This window comes from Alexandromys fortis, unplaced genomic scaffold (genome assembly GCF_014885135.2).
Source record: "Alexandromys fortis isolate MF-2015 unplaced genomic scaffold, M_Fortis_MF-2015_v1.1 scaffold_103, whole genome shotgun sequence".
Lineage (NCBI taxonomy): Eukaryota > Metazoa > Chordata > Mammalia > Rodentia > Cricetidae > Alexandromys > Alexandromys fortis.
In genome coordinates this window covers 3,516,811-3,539,510 of record NW_026067978.1, presented here as the reverse complement: position 1 = coordinate 3,539,510, position 22,700 = coordinate 3,516,811, and the positions used below count along the sequence as shown (strand labels likewise).

The window sequence follows — 22,700 nt, the reverse complement described above, 5'->3', positions numbered from 1 at the left end:
ATTGGAATATCCTCTCTCATGTCTGTCATTTTATTTTCTTAGTGATGCAGAGTTGTTTTTCTTCCCCGAGAACTTGCTCTGTCAAGAATCTATATTATAATTAGCATTATCTTAAAGCTGAGAGAATGTATTAAGTGTCTTCATTTTCTTAATGGCCGTGCATTACCTGCTTATAGTGTGATTTAACCAATGTCCTACACTAAGCTGACCTCTGGGTGGGTGCGCATGCACATACACACACAGAGGAGAGTATCATTTTATTTTTGGTTTTGTTTTAAGATAACATCTTTCTATGCAGCCTTGGCTATGTAGATCAGGCTAGCCTCAAACTCACAGAGATCTCTTACCTCTGCTTGAGTGCTGGGGTCAAAGGTGTGGCTACCGTGTCCGGCTAATTAGTCTTTCAGTATGTTTTCACACTTGGCTGAAGTGTTTTACTTTCCTTCTTTTTTCCTTCCTGTATCAGGGATTGAACTCCAGGCCTTGTGCTTGCTTAGCAAGCACTCTCTTAGAGTCTCACCTCAGCCCTTGGTTTTAGTATTTCCATTAGTTAAATTTGTTAAAGTGGAATAATTGGTGTTAAAGACAGTGAAAATCTGAGATTGTCACATCCTTTTCAAATTGCCCTCTGAAGAGTCCTGTTTGTGCCTCACAGTAACTGTTTCCTGGTCTCAGTGTTCCCTGTGGCTTTCCTAGCAAGGCTGAAATGGAGCTGGAGGTGGGGGGGGGGGAATAAAGGCAGGGAGCTTTTGCTTAGTGGGGGGGATAGAGGAGGCCCTCCTCCCCTCAGTATTCTCTGGGCGCCTGGGGTGGGTTTCTGGCACTCCTTCTGTGTGTTTTTAACCCAGCACTTGCTTGCCCACAGCTGCTGGAAGTGAACAAGCAGTGGGACCAGCACTTCCGGTCCATGAAGCAGCAGTATGAGCAGAAGGTGGAGTTCCTGGGAGCTGAGCCAAGGATGGCTCAAGGAGGAGGGATGAGAGGCTTTTATCCAGACTGAAACGGGGGTGTGGAGGGATAGCTGGTGCATGTTCCCCCCACCCGCCCTCACACTCCCTCTCTGCCACTCCTCCAGATCACAGAGCTCCGCCAGAAGCTGGTGGACCTGCAGAAACAGGTGACTGAGCTGGAGGCTGAGCGTGAGCAGAAGCAGCGGGACTTTGACCGGAAACTCCTCCTGGCCAAGTCAAAGATCGAGGTAGAAGAGGCAAGTGTGACCAGGCCTGCAGGCTCTGAGGTTCCAGGCCCCTCCCAGAGTCCCTGGGATCAGTGAGTCAGGGATAGAGTCAGGTGCTCTGAGACCTCTGGTGGGCCTGTCTTCTTTCTAAAATTGAGAAGTCAAGATAACTATTGCTTTTCAGTTTTTCCTGCTTGCATTTTGCAAAGGTTTTTTGATCTATTGAAATTTTTTTTATGATTATTTACTTTTATTTTATGTGTATAGGTGTTTTGCCTACATTTATGTCTATGTACCATATGTGTGCCCTGTGCCTGCAGAGGCCGGAAGAGGGCATCAAATCTCTTGGAACTGGGATTACAGACAATTATGAGCTCACCATATGGGTGCTAGGAATCAAACCCAGGTCCTCTGAAAGAATAGCCAGTCCCCTTAACCACTAAGCCATCTTTCCATAAATCTTCAAATCCCAAGGAACTATACAAAGAAGTACATAATATGAAAACATGAAAATGGGACTGACAGGCTCACACCTGTGATCCCAGCACTCGGGAGGCTGAGGCAAGAGAGTAAAGAGTTACAGGCCCGCCTAAGCTGTATACCACGGGCCTGTCATGGGATGGAGCTGGCTCTCAGTTGGTAAAGCACTTGCCTAGTAAGCATGATGCCCTGAATTCAATCCTTACTTCTACATAAACCAGGCATGGGAGTATGCAGAAGGAAGTACAGAAGTTCAGGGCCATCCTTGGCTGCATAGTGAGTGTGAGGCCAGCCTGGGCTACATGAAATTGTCAAAATCAAATTAAATACTGTCTCCTGAAACAGATCAAAGCAGGCGTTGGTGGGGTGAGGTGCTGTTGTGAGTAGAGCAGGGCCTAAGAAAGAAGGAATTTGTTTATCCAGTCATCTTGTCAGCCTGCCCAGGCACTGTCCCAGACAGACTCAGAGGAAGTAGTCAGCTCTGCCCTGGCTGGAGAAGAGATGCTGAGCCACCAGATAAAGGCTAATAAGTGAAAGTGTGTTGTGTACAACAAAGAAAGGGCAGAGATCAGTGGCTGGACAGAAGGGGCCTGATTCAGGCTGTGCTGTGAAGCAGCATTCTGAAGAAATGGCCTCTGCTCTGCCATGTGTGACTGGTGCCAGCCACCTGACTCCCAGACCCTCGGGGGTTTAGTGACAGTGCCAGCTCATGGGAGCTGCACGCGGGCCGCTTTGCCTAGCTTTAAAGCGGATACTTTCAACACAGATTGCATTTCAGAGGCCCTCCAGCAGCACGTGGCACCCGGGCCTTATCAGAGCGCAGCCTGTGTCTGTGACTACCTCTTTCCCTTGAGGATTGGTGACAGAGACACTGTGCCTTTCTTCTGAGTGCACCAGCACGGCACCCAAGCCAGGTGCCCTGACTCTGTGGTCTCTTTTCCTCACTCACGTCTACAAGGGAAACAGATCCCTGGGATCTGACCTTCTGTCCTGTCTTCTGAAGGAGGGCAGGGCCTTTCCAGGGTAACCCTGGCCTTGAAGACGAGAACTCTGGTTGAGGACACGCTTTGTCCTAGAGTCTTCAGCAGGAGCCAGGCCATCACCTGTGTGTCTCGGGCCAGGCTGCCCTGAGCCACCTCTGACTAGAAACCACTCACCCACCGATATGTGAAATATTGACTAACAGTCACACAGAAAGGAATGAGCACTGACCCACCTCAGTCTGTCCCTTGATCCACATGACACAGTACAGATGAGCTAAACACTTTCCTGGAAGACTTCCCCTCCCCCTCTCCAGACCCTGGTCCTCTGAGAGGTAACCATAGTTACATTTTTTTAGATTTATTTATTTTATGTATAAGGTTATTTTGCCTTTATGTATGTATGTGCACCCCCTATGTGCCTGATCTCATATGGGTAGAAGAAGGATTAGTTTCGATGTTTGGAAGTCACCATGTGAGTGCTAAGAATTGAACTGAGGTCCTCTGCAAGAATGAGTGCTTGTGATCACTAAGCCATCTCTCCAGCTCCCAGACCTTTTTTCAAATATGTGTCTGCTGACAATACAGTTTGTTTTTAGCCTGCTCTTTGTGCTGCACTGCCACCCACTGCTTTAATTTTTATCTGTTTTTGAAACAGGCTTCTTGCTATGTAGCTTAGGCTGGTCTGAAACTCACTATGTACTTCAGACTGTACTTGTACTTAGAGATCCATCTGCCCCAGCCTCCAGATTGTGTGGATTAAGGTGTCCACCACCTCTTTGAGCCCAACCACTGTTTTAAACTCTGGTGCAGGCCTGCAATGCCAGTTTCTCGGAAGGCTGAGGCAGGAGGATCACCAAAGCTCAGAGCCTCCCTGGGCTGAGTTAAAGCTTGCCTAAGCAAATTAGTAAGGCCATGTCTTGAATATAAAAATCAACAAAAGTCAGGAGCTGAGGAGTTGGAACCATAGCTCACAGTTGCTTAGCAAGCATGAAACTCGGCCCCTAGAAAAGTAAACAATCCGTTTCTTGGCCTGGTGAATAGCATTCGGTGCTTTCACCACTACGGCCGGTTTGATTCACAGTCAGGGCAGTATATCTAGGTCAGGAAGATGGGTGGGTGAGTGAAGTACTTGCCGACTCTCACAAGTTGTCATCTGACCTCCACACGGGCATACCCACACATACAGACAATAAAAAAATGTAAAAAGGGGCTGGAGAGATGGCTCAGAGGTTAAGAGCACTGACTGCTCTTCCGGAGGTCCTGGGTTCAGTTCCCAGCAACCACATGGTGGCTCACAATCAAATAAATCTTTAAAAAAAATGTAAAAAGTAAAGAAACTCTTCCTTTGATGTGAGTGGACTAGAAATGAGGGCCTTGAATTCTGCCCCAACTCCCTGTGTGGTCTGCAGAAAGTCAACACACTGAGAGTTTCTCATTGAGCAAAGGGGCCTAATACCCAGCCACCATTCCAGCTGTGTCTACACACACACAGTTTCTCGTTGAGCAAAGAGGCCTGATTCCTTGCCACCATTCCAGCTGTGTCTACACAAACACCATTTCAGCTGTGGCTGTGTGATGCAGAAGCCTGGAAGCTTCTACCCCTCAGCTGTGGTGACCTTTTATTCTGTACACTTCTCTGGAGGGCCTCCTTCTGTCCCGTTTATGTCTTTGAGTCTCTTCTATTCTTAGAAACCCAAGGTCCTTAAGGGGCTGTGGTTGTCTTCATTCTTTGTGAATCTGGTGGAGACAGGGGCTTTACTCCTGAGAGAGTTTCACAAACAACATTTTACACTCCATTTTGGAACTCACAGCGCTCATGAGGTCCCTCTGTGACTTTGGCTAAAGATCTATTAGCCCTAGGACTTAGCTTACTTAAGAGGGCCTGTGTGGGGCAGGGTCTCTGCCAGATGGTGAAGGAGCTAGCATCAGACTTGGGGGCCTTTTTCACTCTGCCAGGCTTCTCTTCCTTGAAAGCAGGACAAATGGGCTCTCAAAGACACCAACCTCTCCCCAGGTTACTGTAGAAAGCACTGAGATGGTTCCTGAAGGAGGGAGAGCCAGGGCATGGGTCAGGCAGTCCAGGCCTCCTGGAGAGTCCCTGTTTACCAACCCTTCTCTCCTGCAGACCGACAAGGAACAGCTGACAGCAGAGGCCAAGGAGTTGCGCCAGAAGGTCAAGTACCTGCAGGATCAGCTGAGCCCACTCACCCGGCATCGCGAATACCAGGAAAAGGAGATCCAGCGGCTCAATAAGGTGGGCACTAAGACACGTCCCCTTGGGGGAAGGCTTCTGTGAGCTCAGCTGCAAGGCCCACCCACTCTTCTGCTGGCACCCATCAATCAGGAGAGGCAAACCCTTTTCAGTGGGTTAAAGGCACAATTCCTGTCATCCCTGCCCCCACACACCCTGGGTGACCCACTCATCTCTCCCATATGGCCTTTGTACATGGTGGCTTCCTCTCAGGAGCCCACTATCTTCCTGACGGTGTCTGGCCTACCCAAGCATAAGCATCACTTGTTCAGCAAAACTGTCCCTGGTTTCTTTTTGGTGGCCCCATCTTATGGTCCTAGGGTAGCAACAGCTGTTTCCTCGCCCTACTGATGATTGTCTTGTTAATGCATACATACACACATACTTCTTGAAGCCGGGGTAAGAGACCTGTCACTGAGAGGCTAAAGTCCAAGGAGCATTCTGTGGACAAGAAAGAAAGTAGTGAGAGGGTGTGGGTGACTAAGGGCACTTTGCCTTCTTTGTTGGTTTCATTTTTCGAGTCAGGGCTACTCTATGCATCCCTGACTGTCCTGGAACTCATTCTGTAGACCAGGCTGGCTTTGAACTCAGAGATCTCCTGCCTCTGACTTCCAGGTGCTGGGAGTGAAGGTGTGCACCCTCATACCCAGTTTGCCCCACCACCCACTCCCTACCCCAGCTTTGTCTGGTCTTCACAGTTGGTAAAAAGTAGAAATTGCAGTCCAGGCTCATATAACTAAGACAAGGTAGGTTGCTGGGGCTAAGTAAGAATCCTGAAGATGCCATCAGACAATGCAGCTTCTCTTGAAAAGCTAGGCTTCTTTCTAGGTCTTGGGTATGAAAAGTTGAGCCAGGCCTGTTCAGAGGTCTTTGTACTGAAGACCCCAGGTTAGCCTGCAGGTTAAAGGCACACAGGTTGGGTGGACAGCCTTGTGCTCACTCTTTAGCTGTCTCCCTTAGGGTTTCTGTCGCTGTGATAAACCACCATGACCCAGAGCAGCTTGGGAGGGAAGGGCTTGTTTTATCTATAAGTTTCAGGTCCCAATCTGTTATTGAACTAGGACAGGGCAAGAATTTGGATGCAGGAGCTGAGGCAGAGACCACAGAGGAACACCGCTTACAGACTTGCTCCTCCTGGCTTGCTCAGCCTGCTTTAGTATATACTCCAGGACTAACCAGCCCAGGGGTGGCACCACCCACAGTGAGATAGACCTTCCTGTATCAATCGCTAATCAAGACAATGCCTCAAAGGCTTACCTATAGGTCGGTTTGATGGGGGCATTTTCACAGTTGAGGTTTCCTGTCCTCAGATGATTCTGGCTTGTTTCAAATTGACAAAAAAAAAAAAAAAAAAAAAAAAAAAAAACCAACACAGGACACTCAAACTGAGTCACAGTGGGTCTCTGGGTCTCAACTTTCATTTGTGGAAAATGGGAGTAAGGTCCTAGCCATGGGATGATGATGAGGCTTCAGTACAGTGGCCCAGGTACAGCATTGATGGGTAGAGCTGGTTAAGGACCACTGTTGTGGGGGTGACAGTTATAGTCACTGTCCTGTCAGAAAGAGGCTCTCCGGGAGTGGTCTGACTTCAGGGAGGCTGCTGCTGATCCTGTCTCTTCTCCCCTGACCCCAGGCTCTGGAGGAGGCTCTCAGCATCCAGGCCTCTTCATCTCCACCACCAGGTTTTGGGAGCCCAGAAGGGTCTGGGGGCCACCTGAGGAAGCAGGAGCTAGTGACACAGAATGAGCTACTGAAACAGCAGGTGAGGCTTGGAGAGCTGATGCATCCCTGGGAGCCAGCCGACCCTCCCCCATGCTAGCTCTGCTGTCCATCTCTATGGGCCTGGCCATCATGTTTCTACTCCTTAATATTAAGCCAACGATCCCTTTGTTCAAATAAAGTCCTCTCTCAGGTCCACAGTATAAGACAGAAGAACACAGAATTACTTTAGCGAAGTTGGATCTGGGGCTCACGGTGCTCTACTCCAATCTCCAGTGCCCCCAGTGAGAAGCATGGGTCCTGAGCCCGAGCAGTGCGGCTTCCAGAAGGGTGCCCTGACCCCTCACATACCGGTTCCCTCCAGGTAAAGATCTTTGAGGAGGATTTCCAGAGGGAACGGAGTGACCGTGAACGGATGAATGAAGAGAAGGAAGAGCTGAAGAAGCAGGTGGAGAAGCTGCAGGCCCAGGTCACCCTGACAAATGTCCAGGTAAGAGCATCACCCTGGCCTTAAGGGGTTAGAGGGCCCTGGGGACTTACTAGACTCCATCTCTACTGCCACTCCTCTCTAGGACCTGCCAGTCCCTTGTCCTCTAACTCTGACTCTAAGTCAGTGTTGATGCCTAGGAAAGCAAAATGAATAGGACAGAATGAAAGGACGCTAGCAGGAAAGCACTTGGGTGCCCTCCTGACCTGTGTCAGCCACCAGGAAGAGCAGGGGCCCCACAGCCAACAGCCCAGCTTCTGCTGTGCCCATTAGTGCCCTTCCCGGAACGTCCCAAGCTTGAGTAGCATCCTGGACCTCAGCCATCTGCCTTCATGGTGTGAGGCTTTGGGCCTACACCTGCCTATGAGCCATCTGTACTATCGGGCCTCTCTCCCTCCTCCAGCTCAAAGCACTCAAAGATGAGGAGAAGGCCAGAGAAGCCCTCAAACAGCAGAAGAGGAAAGCGAAGGTGAGCAGCTGGAGGGAATGGGCAGCATGCAGTGTCTGCCCACCTTCAGGGAGTGGGGTCTCAAGGGAAAGATGGCTGGCATTCTGCCAGTTCAGTGCCAACAGAACAGTCATCAGTAACCGTCATTATCAGTCATCTGTGACCAGTGACCAGGTCCCCAGTTCTGCCTATGTCCCAGCCTCCCTGACCTCCTGAGAGAGCTAAGATTCCAGCTACAGGGTAATAAGGTTGGTGCCGCTGGCTGGTGGCGGGTCAGAAGCAGATATGAGCCTTTCTTGCAGGCTTCGGGAGAGCGCTACCACGTGGAACCCCACCCAGAGCACCTCTGCGGGGCCTATCCCTATGCCTACCCACCCATGCCAGCCATGGTGCCTCACCACACCTACAAGGACTGGTCCCAGATCCGCTACCCTCCACCCCCCATGCCCATGGAGCACCCACCCCCACTCCCCAACTCTCGCCTCTACCATCTGGTGAGTCTGTGTCCCTCTTTTCTGCAGATTCCATCTAGAAAGGAAGGTCAAGTGAGGGGGTGGGAACTTGCTGTTCAGGCTGTTTCTCAGAGACAGGGTGACTGTAGGCAGGTGTCCAGGCCTGGCCCCGGGCTTCTCTCCTTGGAATTAAGACTCTGCCGCCCTAGCTGCTCAGCACCAGTGGTGTCAAAGGGAGGAGGCCCAGTAGGAATGCAGAGAAGGAGGGACCACCATCAGACCCCTTCAGTTGAGTCAGGTCTGACCTTGACCGTGCTTCTCCCCCTTTGCCTCTTTCCTCTCTCTATTCTCTCCTTTCTCTCCTTCCCTTTCCTTCTCGTATTTTGGCTCCTCTCCTTTTCCCTCATCTTTCTCCTGCCCCCTAGAGTTGTTGTCACCTGCCCCTCCTTCTACAGTCTCTATAGCAGCCCTACTCCAGGTGTGCCCAGCTCTCCTCGGCAGGTACAGTGGCCTCCTGTCTGCCCTCTCTTGTAGCTTCTCCCCTTATGCACATTTAAAACACTGGTGACGATGCTGTGCTTAAGAGGTTGGTCAAAGCCAGGTGGTGGTGGCACATGCTGCCTTTAATCCCAGCACTCAGGAGGCAGAGGCAGGTGGATCTCTCTGAGTTCAAGACCAGCCTGGTCTAGAGTAAGTTCCAGGACAGTCAGGACTACACAGAGAAACCCTGTCTCAAAAAAACCAGAAGACAAAAAAAAAAAAAAGGAGAAAAAGAAAAAAAAGGTTGATCAAGCTAGATTGGCTCATGTAATCCCAGCACACCTAAGGGAAGAAACGCCCACAAGTTTGAGGCCAGCCTGGGCAACAGAGAGAGATATAGGTCACCCTGGGCTACAGAGTAAGACTCTTCCTCAGAAAACAAGAAAAGGAAAGAGGCATGAACTAAAAGCTCCACTTGGCCATTTTCTCAGCTGAGTGATGTGACCCTTAGGATTTGGTACTTTGCTCCTGTGCGTTTAGGACTGTTCTGATTGTAGCTGCTGCTCTGACTCTGGAATGTGGTTGTAGATTCTTTCTGGGTTTGGGGGGAGGGGGGTGTTGGTCTTTTGGTTTGGTTTAGTTTGGTTTTGGATTTCTGAGAGACAGGGTTTTTCTCTATAGCCCTCACTGTCCTGGAACTCGCTTTGTAGATCAGGCTAGCCTTGAACTCAGAATTCCACCTGCCTCTGCAGTGCTGGGATTAAAGGTGTGTGTACCACCCCTGACTCAGTTGTGAATTCTTAAGCACCCGTCTTGTTGCAGTCAGAGTACACCTGGCGTCCACCATGTGCAGGGATTCAGAATCCGACCTCCCAAGTGATGGACCCGCCCCCGGACAGGCCTGCAGAACCAGGTGAGTGTGGGCGCCCTCCCTTTAAAAGGGACTTTCACCAACCAACATTGACCCAGTTTACAGATGCTGTTGTTTTGTGAGCTTGGTGACATGGAGGCCCAGCTTCCTGAAGTAGTGTTGAGAGAGGAAAGATGCTGACTGGAACTAGAAATGATTGGTAGGAACATACATTCACTTTCTAGTACTGTGCTAGGAGCAGGCATGTTCCCATCCTAGTCAGGGGGCAGAAGTGGATTTTAGTACTCACATAGTCAGATGGGTGCCACTCGAGTGCCCAGAGAGCAAGTTTTGTGAGAGAGGTCAAAGGGCCTGACCTGGAGCAGGGTCAAGGAAGTTTTGTGGAGACGGTGACATCCTAGCTAGACAAAATGGCTGAGACAATCAACTTCTGAGAAGGAAAGACTGGGGTTTTGGCTCGAGGTTTCACAGATTTGAGTCACTGGGTACTCGGCCCTATCAGTTTGAGCCAATGACTGTCTAATGCATCATGGCAGGAGAACACAGCAGAGGTCTCCTCATCTCCTGATGGCAGAGGGGGAGCGGGGGGAGCTAGGAAACCTGTATTGTGCAGGGGCATGCTTGTAATGACCCAACTTCCCCCCCCCCCCCACTTCCTAAAGGTCTACCACTCCCAAAGGCTGGTGACGGAGGCATTTGGGGCCAACTGTCTCTAGCTCTGAGGCTTACATCCATCTCACAATGCATGCAGGTGATCTCCCAGAGTCCCCATGATCTTGACTCTTACGACATTGCTTAAAAGCCCAGTCTCTAAGGCTCAATGCAGACTTACCTCAGAGAAGTTAACAGAAACAAAAAGAGACAGGCATGGTGGCACGCACACACTGTTCCCATCACTTGGGAGGTGGAGGCTAAAGGAGCAGGAAGGAGTTGAAGGTCATGCTTGACTTCGTAGCAAGTTTGAAGCTAACCTGGGCTATGACTATCTCAAAACAAAAATCCAAAGAGAAAGTTTCATGCTTCCAGTACAGTAGACAGTGTTGAGCAAATCATAGAGTGACTGACCCTGTTTCAGACGGGAGAGGGTGTCATAGACAAGATCAAACTAAAGTTATACTAAAACTCAGAAAAGCAGACAAGAGCTCCTAGTTCTGGGCTGTCACTGTGGCTGGCTGTGCTTGCTGCCACGGCTCCCCACTGATCCACATTCTACACTCCTGGCATCTTTAAATTCCTGGGGTCTCAAGTACAGCTTAGCTGTCATCACAGTTTACCTGCTACCCTGTCTGGGTTGTCCACCGGAAGGTGGATCCTGCCACACACTGCCTGACCCCACCCCCAGCCCTTCCTTTGAAATCTGGGTGGAAGCCATGACCCCATAACACTTGGCATCATGCATACCTGCTCAAGTACCATCATGTGGACAAATGTCAACATAACTGCGAACTAGAACTGTGCCAGAGCCTGCTTGAGTCACAGTTGGAGTGGTCAAGGGCCTGTGAGTATGTTGGAGCTGAACATGGCAGAGAAATCCCCTGGAAGTAGTTCTCTAGGAAGCCTCCCTGAAGACACATGGTGCTCTCATCTCAAATCAGAGGCTTTACATGTCTAGGTCCTCTGGCCTGGGATTCTGTAATAAACCAGTTGAACTCAGACCTGCAGTGATCCTTCTGCCTTTGCTTCCCAAGTGCTGGGATTATGGATGGAAGTCACCATACTTCACTTGGGGTCTTCCTATTATGGAGATACCCTCAACACATCTTTCTTACTATTTCTGGCAACGTCCTTTGCTGCTTTTTTTTTTGTTAAGGTTTATTATTTTTAATTGTAGGTGTGTGTATGTGTGAGTACTGGCACCTATGGAAGTCAGGTGTCAGGTCCCCCTCGAACTGGGGCGGTAGGTGACTATAAACCACTCGATGTGGGTTCTCAGTACACGCTTTTAACCACCCCAAATTGCTTCTTTTGAAGGGTCCTCCTTGGCATACACTCGATGCTTCTTTTCTAGCCAAGCTCCAGTATTTTTTAGTCTGTCTGCCCTGCCTTTGCTCCTGTACTTAGAGTAAGTCTGACTGAAGGCAGTCAGCAGAGGCCTTGTGACCTTGACATTTGCTCCACCTCACACAAGTGTCAGGGCATGGACAAAACAGACGGGTTCCTGATAGAGCATAATACAAGTGGCCCAATTTCCAGTAGGATCTTCATGTCTACCCAAAATGTAATGAGCCTGGCCTCACTGCCCACACACCAGTCAGAATTGAGCTCTTCTGAATCCTCACTACAGTTGCCCACTTAGTTTTTGCTTACAGCCATCTAGGTGCTTTCTGGGGCTCTGAACTGCATCAGACTCCCTGGTGATTGATCCCTCTCTTGGTCAGCAATTTTCTTGGTTGGCAGCTTGCTTGGCCAGCAATTTTCAGTGTTACTCAGCTTTCCATCCCTGGGCCCAAACACCCAAGATAATCTACTTACACAAAGGAAAGATGTAGTTTTGACTTAGAATTTCTGAGGTTTCATCCCATGGTTACTTGGCCCTGTCACTTTGGGCCTCTGGTGGCTGGCCTCTCATAGTAGGGAGTATATAGCAGAGTAGGCATGTTCACCCGGAAACAAGAAAGTGCTGGAGTCCCAGTATCCCCTTCAAGGATGCTTGTCTGGTGACTTTCATTTCCCCCATGGGGCCCTACCTCCTAACTGTTCTTTCCTGATAGCATCATGGGCTAGCTGGTGACTAAACTCTTAAATGTCTTTTGGAAAACACTTAAGATCCTAGTCATGGCATTTTAATAAGAATGAAGGAAAGTGGTTGATTTCAGCATCTGAGGGAGCCAAGAACAAGGAGGTGTGAGAGCTCGGGCAAGGTTGGGTGAACGATGTCAGAGGTCTCCAGGTGTAGGGACTTTGCAGAGTGTGGCTGGAGGGCTGGTCTGAATCCCGAGTGTAGTGTGGAGTCCTTGGATGTCGCATAGCATAGTGACCTGACCAGACTGGAACTTTGGAAAGCTCCGTCTGGCCACAGAGTTATTAAAGTCATTAAAGAGGCTAAAGGGCCTGGAGCTACAAGCTCGTCAGGGGACATGCTTGTAGTTCAGGAAGCACTGAACCTGTGGGGCTCCGGCAAGGCCATGTGAGAAGTGGGTTCATGCAATAGGGAGGCCGTGTCCATGGAGAGGTACTTCCTAGAATAAGTCACTGTTGTGCAGAAGTCAGGAGGTAGTGCAAGCAGAGGTCACAGACAGATGACTCAGGCAGGGCTGGAGAACTTGGTGCTTGGAAGAAGGGATTGGACTGGCTGATTATTTCCCCAGAGGGTCTTTGAAGTCATTTGGGCCTGCCTTAATGAACGGCAGAGGGGGACATGGTAGGCAGGCCTGACCCTTCTTCCAGTACTTAATTTTGGGATTTGAAGATGGAGGGACTGAGTTCAAATCCCAGCTCCACCACATTATAAACCCCTCCTCTCATGCAGGGGTGACAAATGACCTGCACCTCAGGGCTGGGTGCAGATTGCATGAGCGCCTAGAGACATCCTGACATTCAGGAGCGTCCAATAACTAGCTCTTGTTTACCCTAGTGAGGAAGCCTGAGTTGGCATCTGTGTGAGACTGAGGCTGAGCAGGCCACGTGATCTTAAAGCTTCCAAACTTTTGTTTATTTAGAGTCTGCAAAACATGACTGTGAGGGGCCTCATTGAGACTGCATTGGGTCATTTGGCTCCACCTTCATCTTGCAGAGCCAGCTGACCTCAGATTGCCAAGAAACTAGAGGCCTTGTCATATTCTGTTTGGCCAGAGACTGGGATGAACAGGTGACCCACACCCTCAGCCCCGCCTTGAACTGTTTACAAGACCAGGGAGACTACGTACGAGGCCTCTACCAGGTGTGTCTGGATGGAACTAGGAAAAGCTCAACACACCCTGCCTCTCGCCAAGACGAGGGGGCCTCACCTGGCTTTGACCTGCCCTTTTTGCTGAGGCTACTGGCTATCCATCCTACAAGTGGGGTGCAACGAAGACTCCTTCCTCTCAGAACCTCGAAGAACTGGTTCCAGGCTCTTCGGAGACCACGCCCAGTTCATGTGCATGTGTACTTTTTGCTTCAAGCTCAGTAGCTGGACCTGCCCCATGCCCTCTCTGTACCCCTCCGTGAGGAGTTATGGGAAGGGGGCTCTGTTGCAGAAGAGAACCATGGGATGTTCTGGTGTCAGCGTGCTCTCCACTGCAGCCATGGCAGCCTCTTGAGAGCCACCATCATCTGGGATGAAGGCCACACCATCATGTCTGCCTGAAGCTGCCCTCAGGCCACCAGTTAGATGTTCATGGTGCCAGAGGTCTGTATTAAGGTAGCTGTCTGTTGCTAGGCGGCTGTTTGCACAAATCTTGGACATAAATCCAACTTGAGGATCAACATTTTGTGACTGGTAGTTTTTCCATGCCCTCACGGCCAACAGGAATGCTGGTTCTGGTTCCTCCTTCAGAATTCCTTTCCTACATACCCCTGAGAGTGTTGCTAACATCTTAGGAGCACCCAAGGGTGGAGGGAGGGGAGATCCTGGGCAGGGGATTAGAGGACTTGGGGCTGGGGCGAGCCTTAGTTCCTGCCCTTCAGAAATGATACCTTCTGAGCCCTCCATTTCCTGAGGAAGGTGGGTGAGACTGAGCTGATGTGAACTCGGTTATAGACTCCAGTAGCTAGCTGGACAAGGGCTGCAGTGTGGGCCTAAATAGACGCCAAGTCACGGGCTCCAGTGCACACTCTACACACCTTATTTCTCCTTCCTTCCCCCTCCCCGTTTCTATCCCCAGTCCCCACCTCCCATGCCAGGAAGCCACCACAGGGAAGCTGAGCTGCTGCAGAAAGGCCTTTACTGGGCAGATGGGGTGTGAGAGATGCCAGTGGACAAAGTGAGAGGACAGCATGTCTTCCAGAGGAGCAGGGGTAGGATCCCTGCCTGGGAGCCTAAGCCTGAATGCACTAAGGGCTGGCCCCACAAACAGGTTCAGGGGAGGCCCGCCCAGAAGGGCTTCGGGCCCCTCCTTCATGGAGATACCACCTCTGACTTGGGGTACATGGCCATCACACTCACAGTTGCCTTTGCTGTTCTCAGGAACACTATAGGGTGGGGATGGGGACTCGGAAGGGCCCTTCAGGAAAGATGAAAGAGGCTGGCAGTGTAGTGAACCCAGATGTGGACGGGGACTTAAGTATGGGCATGTGGGAGACGCTGGCCCCAAAGGTGATGTCCAGGTTTGAGAAGGACTGTTGGACCTAGAACTGGTGTTTCCACTGGGTTCATTTGGAACAGAAAGCGGGAAAAAATATGAAGGTATAGTTCCCCAGTACCAAGCTGTGAGCACAGCTGGTCCATGCCTGGGTATCAGGCAGGCAGACAGGTGGCTGTGTAGCCATGCACACATGGGCACAATTGTCACATGTGTGCACAGTAGTACAGACACATAGTCGTGCCAGGTTTGTCTTGTATGTAATAAGAAAGGGGGCCTGGGGCAGGTGTAGAATGATTGGGAAAGTGGGTTCCTTCCTGAAGAGCCCCTCTCCAGCCCTTGCATGATGGACAGGGGATAGAGGTTGGGAAGGGGCATCAGTTACTTCCATCTGGCCCCCAGGGCTGCCTGCTGCCTCATGTAGGACAGGATATCCATCTTGACATTGCTGACTGTAGTCCGGTGGTACCAGCGCATAATAGGTTTGCCGTCCGGCCCTACCAGAAACTTCTCAAAGTTCCAGCGGATGTCATGGATCTTCATGGGTTCCCAGAAGAGGCGGCTAGGTGAGCCCAGGAGCTCCGCAGTAGGAGGGCAGGAGTTCTAGTGCAGGGTGAGAGGGGTGTCAGCCTGTTTTGAGGCCCCTCCTGATTGCCCCTCAACCTTCCTGGGAGAAAACTTAAGGAAGGGCCCCAGTTTGAGAGCAAGAATGCTCAACTGCCCATCTCTGCAGTGACTGCCCCTCAGATGCCCCCCGCGGGCCTTTGCTGCACAGTAGGCTGAGGGACCACAGAGTCTGCCAAGCCCTCTTATGGGAGTACTAGACCAGGGCCAGGACATCCCTGGGGGCTGAGATGCGTGGGGTGCGGCCTGAATAGCTGGGGGGAGGTCCCCCCAGATTACCCACACTCACCTTCAGGAAAGTGTAGACCTTCTGTTCTTTCTCCCCGTTCACATCTCCTTTCTCAAAGAGCTGGAAGTTAGGGACAAAGCCCCCACCTGGTCGGACATACCTGCGAGGAATGTTCTTAGTGGGTCCAAAGGAGCCACACATGGCGAAGGGACTGAGGGGACGGAGAGCTGGGAGTCCCTTTTATCCAGTGGCAGCTCTTTACTTGGACACCCACAGGCCCAGTGTGTATTTGCCATCTCAGTTCCTTCTCTGCACCACCCAACATACCTTAGGACTCCCAAGCGGTTCTGTTTCCTGTCCCCTCACCCTCACGCCATGAAGCCCCATCCTGGGATGGGCATGGGGGAGCAAGTGACTGAGTGGCCGGCATGGAGACAGTCAACAACAACCCCTGCAGCCTCCCACTCCTCTGCCCATAGAGGCCACCATCTCCAACCACAAGAACTCACTTGAGACTGGGTAGGATCTCCGAGTTCTCACCCGGCTCCTGTTTGCCAAATTGATTGCTGGGGAAGCCCAGGATGACCAGACCGAACGGGCCGAGCTCTTCTTGTAGTGCATTCAGTTCTTGGCCAGGGAGAGAGAGAGCAAGAACAGTGAAGAGCCCGCCTCATCGCCCACTCGCCACCCACCCTTCAGACCCGGGACCCAGTGAGTCCTGTCCTGACTCCAGTGTGGGGACAGTGAGGTTTAGGGGGAGAGTCAGTAGCCTCAGGGTCACTGCCTGGGTCCCTCGGCTGAGGGCTCGCGCAGGGGGGTGGTGCTGTCAGGATTCACAATCCCTCCCATCGGGAAATTCAGGAGCCCAGAGAGGCCCTAGCCCGTCTCTTCAGAGAAGCATTGCACTGTCCAAGGACTGGACAAAAGCATGGGGTACAGAGCCGCGGGACCACACACCCTGCCTGCAGATCCAGGAACTCTCCTGCAAGTGCAAGCCCGGTAGCCAGGCTCTGCTTGACTCCAAAACATCGCCCCAAGAACCATCGAGCTTTGGCCTGATTGTTCCCTTGGTTCTGCCTGTCCTCACTGAGAAGAAAGGACAGAGGAAACTGACCTAAGGAGGCTGAGCTGCAGTCAGACACGGAGTTCAGCCATCGCCAGCCTTATGGCCCTAGTTGTTTACACAGGCTGAGACCTAGATGCCCTTTCCTGTGTACTGAGTTCAGAGGAGGGCTGAGCTAGACTTTTTGAAGGTTTGCTTAAGAATGAACTGTTGAACCGGGTGTGGTGGTGCATGCCTTTATTCCCAGCAGTTGAAGGCCAGCCTAGTCTACGGATTGAATTTCAAAAGGGCCAGGGCTATGTAGAGAAATCCTGTCTCAAAAACGAGCCAAAAACAAACAAACAAACAAACAAAATGGACTATTGGTTGCGGCCAGCACATCCTGTCCTTTTCAACTTCCAGAGCGGAGCTAAGAGAAGGGCCCACACGGAAGAGACCGTAGGGAGAGAAGCATTCGCAGCCAGCATGAGCTGCAGCCACCATTTCTTACTCCAGTCAAGGAAAGCAAGAAAGTGCACAGCCCGGGTAGTTGGAAGCTTCCTAGAATACTCCATCAGGCCTCAGCCTTATATAATTATGAAATGCAGAAAATATGAAATGTAGTGGAGCTGGGATATAGACTTCAGCCTCTCAGTCTCCATCACCCATTTCCCCTTCCACCTCGTGGGATTAAAGTATACCCAAGGGGCTGGATAGATGACTTAACTCAGCAGTTAAGAGCATTGGCTACTATTCTAGAGGTTCCGAGTTCAATTCCCAGCAACCACAGGGCCATCTCTAGTGAGATCTGATGCCCTCTTCTGGCGTAAAGTTGTACATGCAGATAGGGCACTCGTACATAAAATAAATAAATCGTTAAAAAAATAAGTGTACCTAAGTGACAGAATCAGCCCCCAATTAAGCAGTGAGTGAAGGCATGAGGGAGCTCTTACCAAGGTACTGGTCTGTTAGACCTCAGTAACTGGCAACGTTGACAAAGAGGACGTATTTTCCTGCATATTGCTTAAAAGGGATGTATTCTTCCCCGTCAATGGTGAGGGCCCCGTACTCGTAGATGGTACCACTCACACCTTTATGGCAGTCTGTCTGGAAGAGAAAAAGATGGACACCAGGGAACAATTAGAGCGGAGACAGTTAGGAGGCAGACATTTCTCCACCTTCCAGAAACAGATGATACGTACCAGGAAGAGAATGACTTACCCAGGACCATAAAACCTGGACCTGGATTAAAACTGAGGCCTCCCGTTCACTAATAAACACTTAGTATTTGCCTTGGGCACTCCTTGACTGCTGTGGAACCCTGAGGTTAGCAATACTTAACATCGGTATTTCATAGGCAGTTGGGCTGGAACGAGAGGCAGAGTCACCGTGGCTTCTGGAATAGTCCAGGCAAATAGGAGGAGGCCTGTGCTAGGTAACTGGGAAGGAGACGCTGGACAGAAAGGATGTGTCAGGGTGGAGTGAGTCAGAGGCTCCCAGTCTGGAGGACTGGAAGGATGAGGTGAGAAAGCAGGGCCCTGAGACCAGGATCCAGGGGTAGGGAAAGGTTTGTCATGAGGGCCACAGTGTGAGGGAGAACGGTCTGCAGAGATGAGCGGTATGATGATAGCCATACACCCTCCTGTCTGTGCAGCTGCCACTCCAGTCTGCCCCATCCAGGAAAACGAGGGGAGGAGCCCTGCCACCGGATCAGTGCTATCCCCAACCGTCACTTTGCCCTCAACTAGCCATTTTCAACCCAGAGAGAAGGGAAGAGACCCACTGCCAATCAACACGATGTTACCCTGACCCCACCTCACCCCCAACACAGACAACAGGGTTTGTTGTCGGACAGGTCGTTGGTTCAGTAGCTGGGAGGGCCACATAGGAAAGGAAGATCACCCCCCTCTTCCCCTTGCTGCAAAAGCAAGGTCCTCAGCCTGAATGGGTGAAGGAGCTATGCAGGCAGCAGGGTGGGGAACCGCTCGTGGGATGCCACCGAGTGCCTCTGTCATGAAGTCACTGGGTGAATCTGGCTGCCTTTGAGGATGGTCCCAGACAGCCAACCAGCTCTCCGGGCTGTGGTGCGACGTCCCTGCTCTCTGTGAGTCTAATATTCCAGGTCCCGTGACTGAGTCTTGGACTGAGTGCTCGTCTGGAGAGCCCTGCTCCAGGCTTCTGAAGCCCCAGCTGGGATCACTTCCACCCTAAGAGGCAAACAGCCCTAGGCTTGGGGATGGCATCAGTAATGCCAGCACGGGAGCAGAAGCAGGATATGGAGAGTTCAGGACCAACCTGAACTACGCAGGGACATCCTGTCTCAGCAAGAATAACACAATACCAGCAGAGCAGGATACGACCCCTGCTGCCTCCCTGCCTGTTGTCCCTCTTCCCTCACATCACCCCATGCTGCATCTCAGTGGTGAGGAGAAAATCCCAGGGGATGACTGAATACTGGAGTTTTGAAACGATAGGTGGTCCAGCTTCTCCAATAACTTTGGGTGGAAGGAACACGGGGAGCCTCTTGAATTAGATGTTGTCTTCACTGCTTGTGTGGCACTGAGCAAGCCACTTGATTTTTTTTTTAATTAACTTATTTATTTTTACTTATTTACTTTAATTCTTTGGGCATCAGTATAAGAGGATTATCCCAGCTGCCTCCCGAGGTGTGTTTTTGTTGTTTTGTTTTGTTTGGCTGCGCAGGAGCATGTAGAAGCCAAAGGAGAGAACTGTGAGACTTTCTCCGTTAAATTCTATCATTCCATCTATTCACTTCTTTGGGGGAGGAAGCCATAGCATCCATGTGGAGGTCAGAGGCCAGTTTGCAGGAGTCAGTTCATTCCTACCATGTGACTCCCAGGAATCAAACTCAGCTCATCAAGTTTGACTTACTCACTAAGCTATGTCGCTGGCCCTCTCCAACTTGGCTCACTGTTTGGCTGGGCTGGCCAGTGAGCTCCTGGATCTGCCTGTCTCTACTCCCACCCAGTCCCCCCATTGTTGGCACATATGTGGGGATTTGAACTCAGGTCCTTGCTTTCATGGCAATGATTTTACTCACTGAGCCGTCTCCCCAGCACTTGAAATGATTTTCAGAAAACTGTTAGCAGATCAGAACAGGCTTGGGTCAGAAGGGCATGGATCTTACGGTGCCCGCAGCAAGGGCCAAGAGCCTGTGAGGCTCCTCCGTCATAGTAATGAACCGTCTTAGATGTTTGCTAGCTGCCCTAAGAAATGAAGAGCGACAACTGCTGTGCTTTCTATGGGGGGGGGGGGGAGGAATGGGGCTCGTCTGTGGTGAGTGAGCCATAGACAACACTCACCAACTCAGTCCCCACCAAAGCCTGTTCCTCCACCAGGGGGACCAGAAAAGAGTACTGAGGACACCAGAAGGGTGACACTGAGCCAGGCACATGACTGCCCAGGACTGCTGCTCCATGCCTTCCCCTCCTCCGTCTTCTCACACCCCTCGGTGTGATGCTGTGGACATGACAGGTCCGAGACACAGGAGACCTGCACTGGGCTCAGCTGTGCCTCTGGCAATGTGTGCCCACGCCCCTCCCCTCTCAGGATTCCAGCCTGTCTGCTATAAGATGAAGTGGGATTCAGGGCCACTTAAGGCCCTTCAGCCTTGACGTCAGCCTATGGTCCCATGATGCTCTCTGCCTCATGCAGTCACCTAGAAACCAGCGGTTACTAGGCTCCCACGTCAGCAGCTGTTGGTCTACAGCTCTGCAAAGCCTTTTGCAGCTGTGAGCTGGACCAGACAGAGGACGTCCCCTCTTGTCGCTCCCTCCTTCTTAGTCAAGAGGACATCTTCCTATGGCTGTGTCACCTTGGGTCTGCACATGTCCCTCCCTGAAGTTGGGCCAAGGCAAGCGGTTGCATCCCAGAAGCCAGAGTGGTGGCATGTTAACTCTAAGGACCTAGGAGGCCAGATGGGCATGCCTGGGCTGTCATGAGCCACAAGCTCGGCTAGTTGTGAGATAAGATCACACCTCACCCTAAGACTTTTCTAGACCATTCTCTCTCTTCTATCTGAACTCACCCATCTCGCCCTGGTTCCATGGACAGGCAGCAAAAGGCTGTGATGAGTATCATGGCCCATGTACTTACCTGCAGCCTCCTTAGGACAGGTTTCAACCCACCCCAAGCTATTCCCACACTGAGGCACAGGGCTGTGGCCCAGTCCACCCCACCTGTACTCCATATCCTAATCTTGAACTCCGTTCCGTCTCTGTCCTAGAAAATGACTACTGAGCTGGTGCCCAGGAATAGGGCTGGAGAGAAAATCGAAGGCTCTACAAGTACCCCATCTGTTTAGACTAAGGAGCTGAGGGCAGAAAGGGCTTTAAAAACAGGAACCACTCTTGGAACTGTCTAAGGGTGGGCAGATACTGGATAGTGGTGGCGTAGGCCTTTAATCCCAGCACTCGGGAGGCAGAGGAAGGCAGATCTCTGTGAGTTTGAGGCCAGCTGGTCTACAGAGCAAGTTCCAGGACAGGCTCCAAAGCTACAGAGAAACCCTGTCTCGAAAAACCAAAAATAAATAAATAATAAACAACAAACCAAGGAGGTGGACAGAATCTGGAAACAGCATTGCAGACTTTACAAGATCTTAGAATGAAGACCCAGGGGATTTTAGAACCCCAAAAGCAAGACAGACCGACAGACAGACAGAGATTGAAGACATCTCTCTTTCCTTGGGTCTGGCTCTACTGCTTTCTGCCTCCTCACCCGAGGGAAGGAGAGAGGTCTGCAGAGCCCACCCAGGCCTGACCAAGGAGATAAGCATGCCATGACGTCTGCCTTCAGCCTCCCCATCCCCACTCCCACTCAGGGTGCCACACCTCAACCAGCATAGTTGGAGCTCCAGAAGACTCTGCCTGGCCTGGCTTGGCTTTTCTAGCAACTGTGATTGCTATGTGACTGACCCGTGAGCTGTGAATAGGGAGGGCAACTAGAGGGTTCCATAGCCTTCCAATCATCCTCTCTCCTCTCCAGCTGTACCCTGCTGATGGAGAAACTGAGGCCCAGAAAGGGATGTGCCTCCAAGCCAAAACTCTTCCTGTGGCAGATCTCTGTCTCCAGTGCCCTGGGATGAGTGAAGAGGCTCTCAGCCCACCTCTCTACCCCCAGCAATTTTTCAGAATGGCCATCAGTTGCACTCTCTTCCTGCCTGCGGGGTATGGGAAGAGGGGCAGGAACCCACATCCTCTTCAAAACCCACTGAATGTGGCGACACCGAGATGACAGTGGAGAACATATGAACTCAGGCAAGACTGTCCTCCCGGGTTCGTTCTGCCCACTGAAGCACGCGGGTCTGGGTTTGATGGAAAGGTGCAGAGAGTGAGGGTCGCAGAGCGGGGTCGCCGCGGCAGGGCAAGGTGGGGGCACCCGGTGCCTCTGGGGAAGCGGTGGCTCTCTCTGCGGCGCGGTGGACACCTGGGCGCAGTGAACTCGTCTTGCGCCCTGGAGGTTCACTCACCTTGGACTTCTCTTGTCCCCGGCCCGGCGGAACGAACCCGGCCAGGAGAAGGGACAGAAGGCACGATGCCCGAAGGAGTAGAGCCATGGCGAGCTGGGACGCCTCTCGGGATGACCACCGTCCGTCTGAGGTGTCCGAGACGCTCAGCCACCTTTCAAGCCCTCATCGGTAGCCAATCCGCAGCTACGCCGGGGTCTTCCTAGCCAATGGCAATGCGGCTGGTATTTCAAGAAACGAGACATTCCCGCCCCGTTTTCCTCCCTCTCTCCCAGGCCCGGGTGACAGCGGAGTGAAGGGAGTCAGCTGCCAGGGAAGAACTAGAGATGGGCGTGGCCACGACTCCAGACAACACCCGGGATGCAGCTCTCTCCCCAGCCTCTAAAAATCAGGGACCCTGCCCTGGGCACGGAGAACTTAAAAGAACATCAGACCCATTTAGTGCAGAAGAAGCAATGTGTGAGCCAGGTGTAGAGGCACACGCCTCTAATCCCAGAATCCAAAAAGCTGAAGCAGGAGGATTGCACAGGTTCCAGACCAACCGTAGCTACAGAGTGGGACCCGGGAGCAACTGGAGAATGTAGCTCAGTGGTTTAGTACTTGACCACACACATCAAGGAGGACATGCGTGAGGTCATAGCTCCATCAATTCCTAGCAAACGAGAGGAATGTGTGATGGGTTTTGAATGCAGCCTTCTCTTTGGTTAAGTTATGGATAGACAATCAGGTGGATGGGAACCAGATAATACC

The 22,700-nt window shown here is 51.5% G+C and overlaps 2 protein-coding genes across 16 annotated transcripts in view; one reads left to right on the top strand and one right to left on the bottom strand.

Annotated features, from left to right (window-relative positions):
* The window catches only part of Tnip1 (TNFAIP3 interacting protein 1), a 48,469-nt gene extending 34,714 nt beyond the window's left edge, over positions 1-13,755 (top strand). For 11 of the 15 annotated variants that reach the window (XM_050157738.1, XM_050157749.1, XM_050157747.1 and 8 more), the window contains 9 exons: positions 866-931; positions 1,076-1,207; positions 4,766-4,894; positions 6,525-6,653; positions 6,975-7,100; positions 7,501-7,566; positions 7,848-8,039; positions 9,300-9,390; positions 13,008-13,755. In XM_050157738.1, the coding sequence (XP_050013695.1) occupies positions 866-931; positions 1,076-1,207; positions 4,766-4,894; positions 6,525-6,653; positions 6,975-7,100; positions 7,501-7,566; positions 7,848-8,039; positions 9,300-9,390; positions 13,008-13,042 (966 nt within the window). In that variant the 3' untranslated portion in view covers positions 13,043-13,755. Of the gene's footprint in view, positions 1-865; positions 932-1,075; positions 1,208-4,765; positions 4,895-6,524; positions 6,654-6,974; positions 7,101-7,500; positions 7,567-7,847; positions 8,040-9,282; positions 9,391-13,007 lie in introns of all 15 variants that reach the window. The other 4 variants (XM_050157742.1, XM_050157743.1, XM_050157744.1 and 1 more) reach the window with 4 other exon arrangements.
* Positions 13,756-14,191: 436 nt separating this feature from the next.
* On the bottom strand, positions 14,192-22,121 carry Gpx3 (glutathione peroxidase 3). Its single transcript, XM_050157752.1, has 5 exons — positions 21,954-22,121; positions 17,419-17,572; positions 15,933-16,050; positions 15,484-15,583; positions 14,192-15,173 (listed from the first exon to the last, which is right to left on the bottom strand). The coding sequence occupies exons 1-5, from the start codon at positions 22,038-22,040 to the stop codon at positions 14,952-14,954; spliced, it is 681 nt and encodes a 226-aa protein (XP_050013709.1). The 5' UTR covers positions 22,041-22,121; the 3' UTR covers positions 14,192-14,951.
* Between the last annotated feature and the right edge of the window lie 579 nt (positions 22,122-22,700).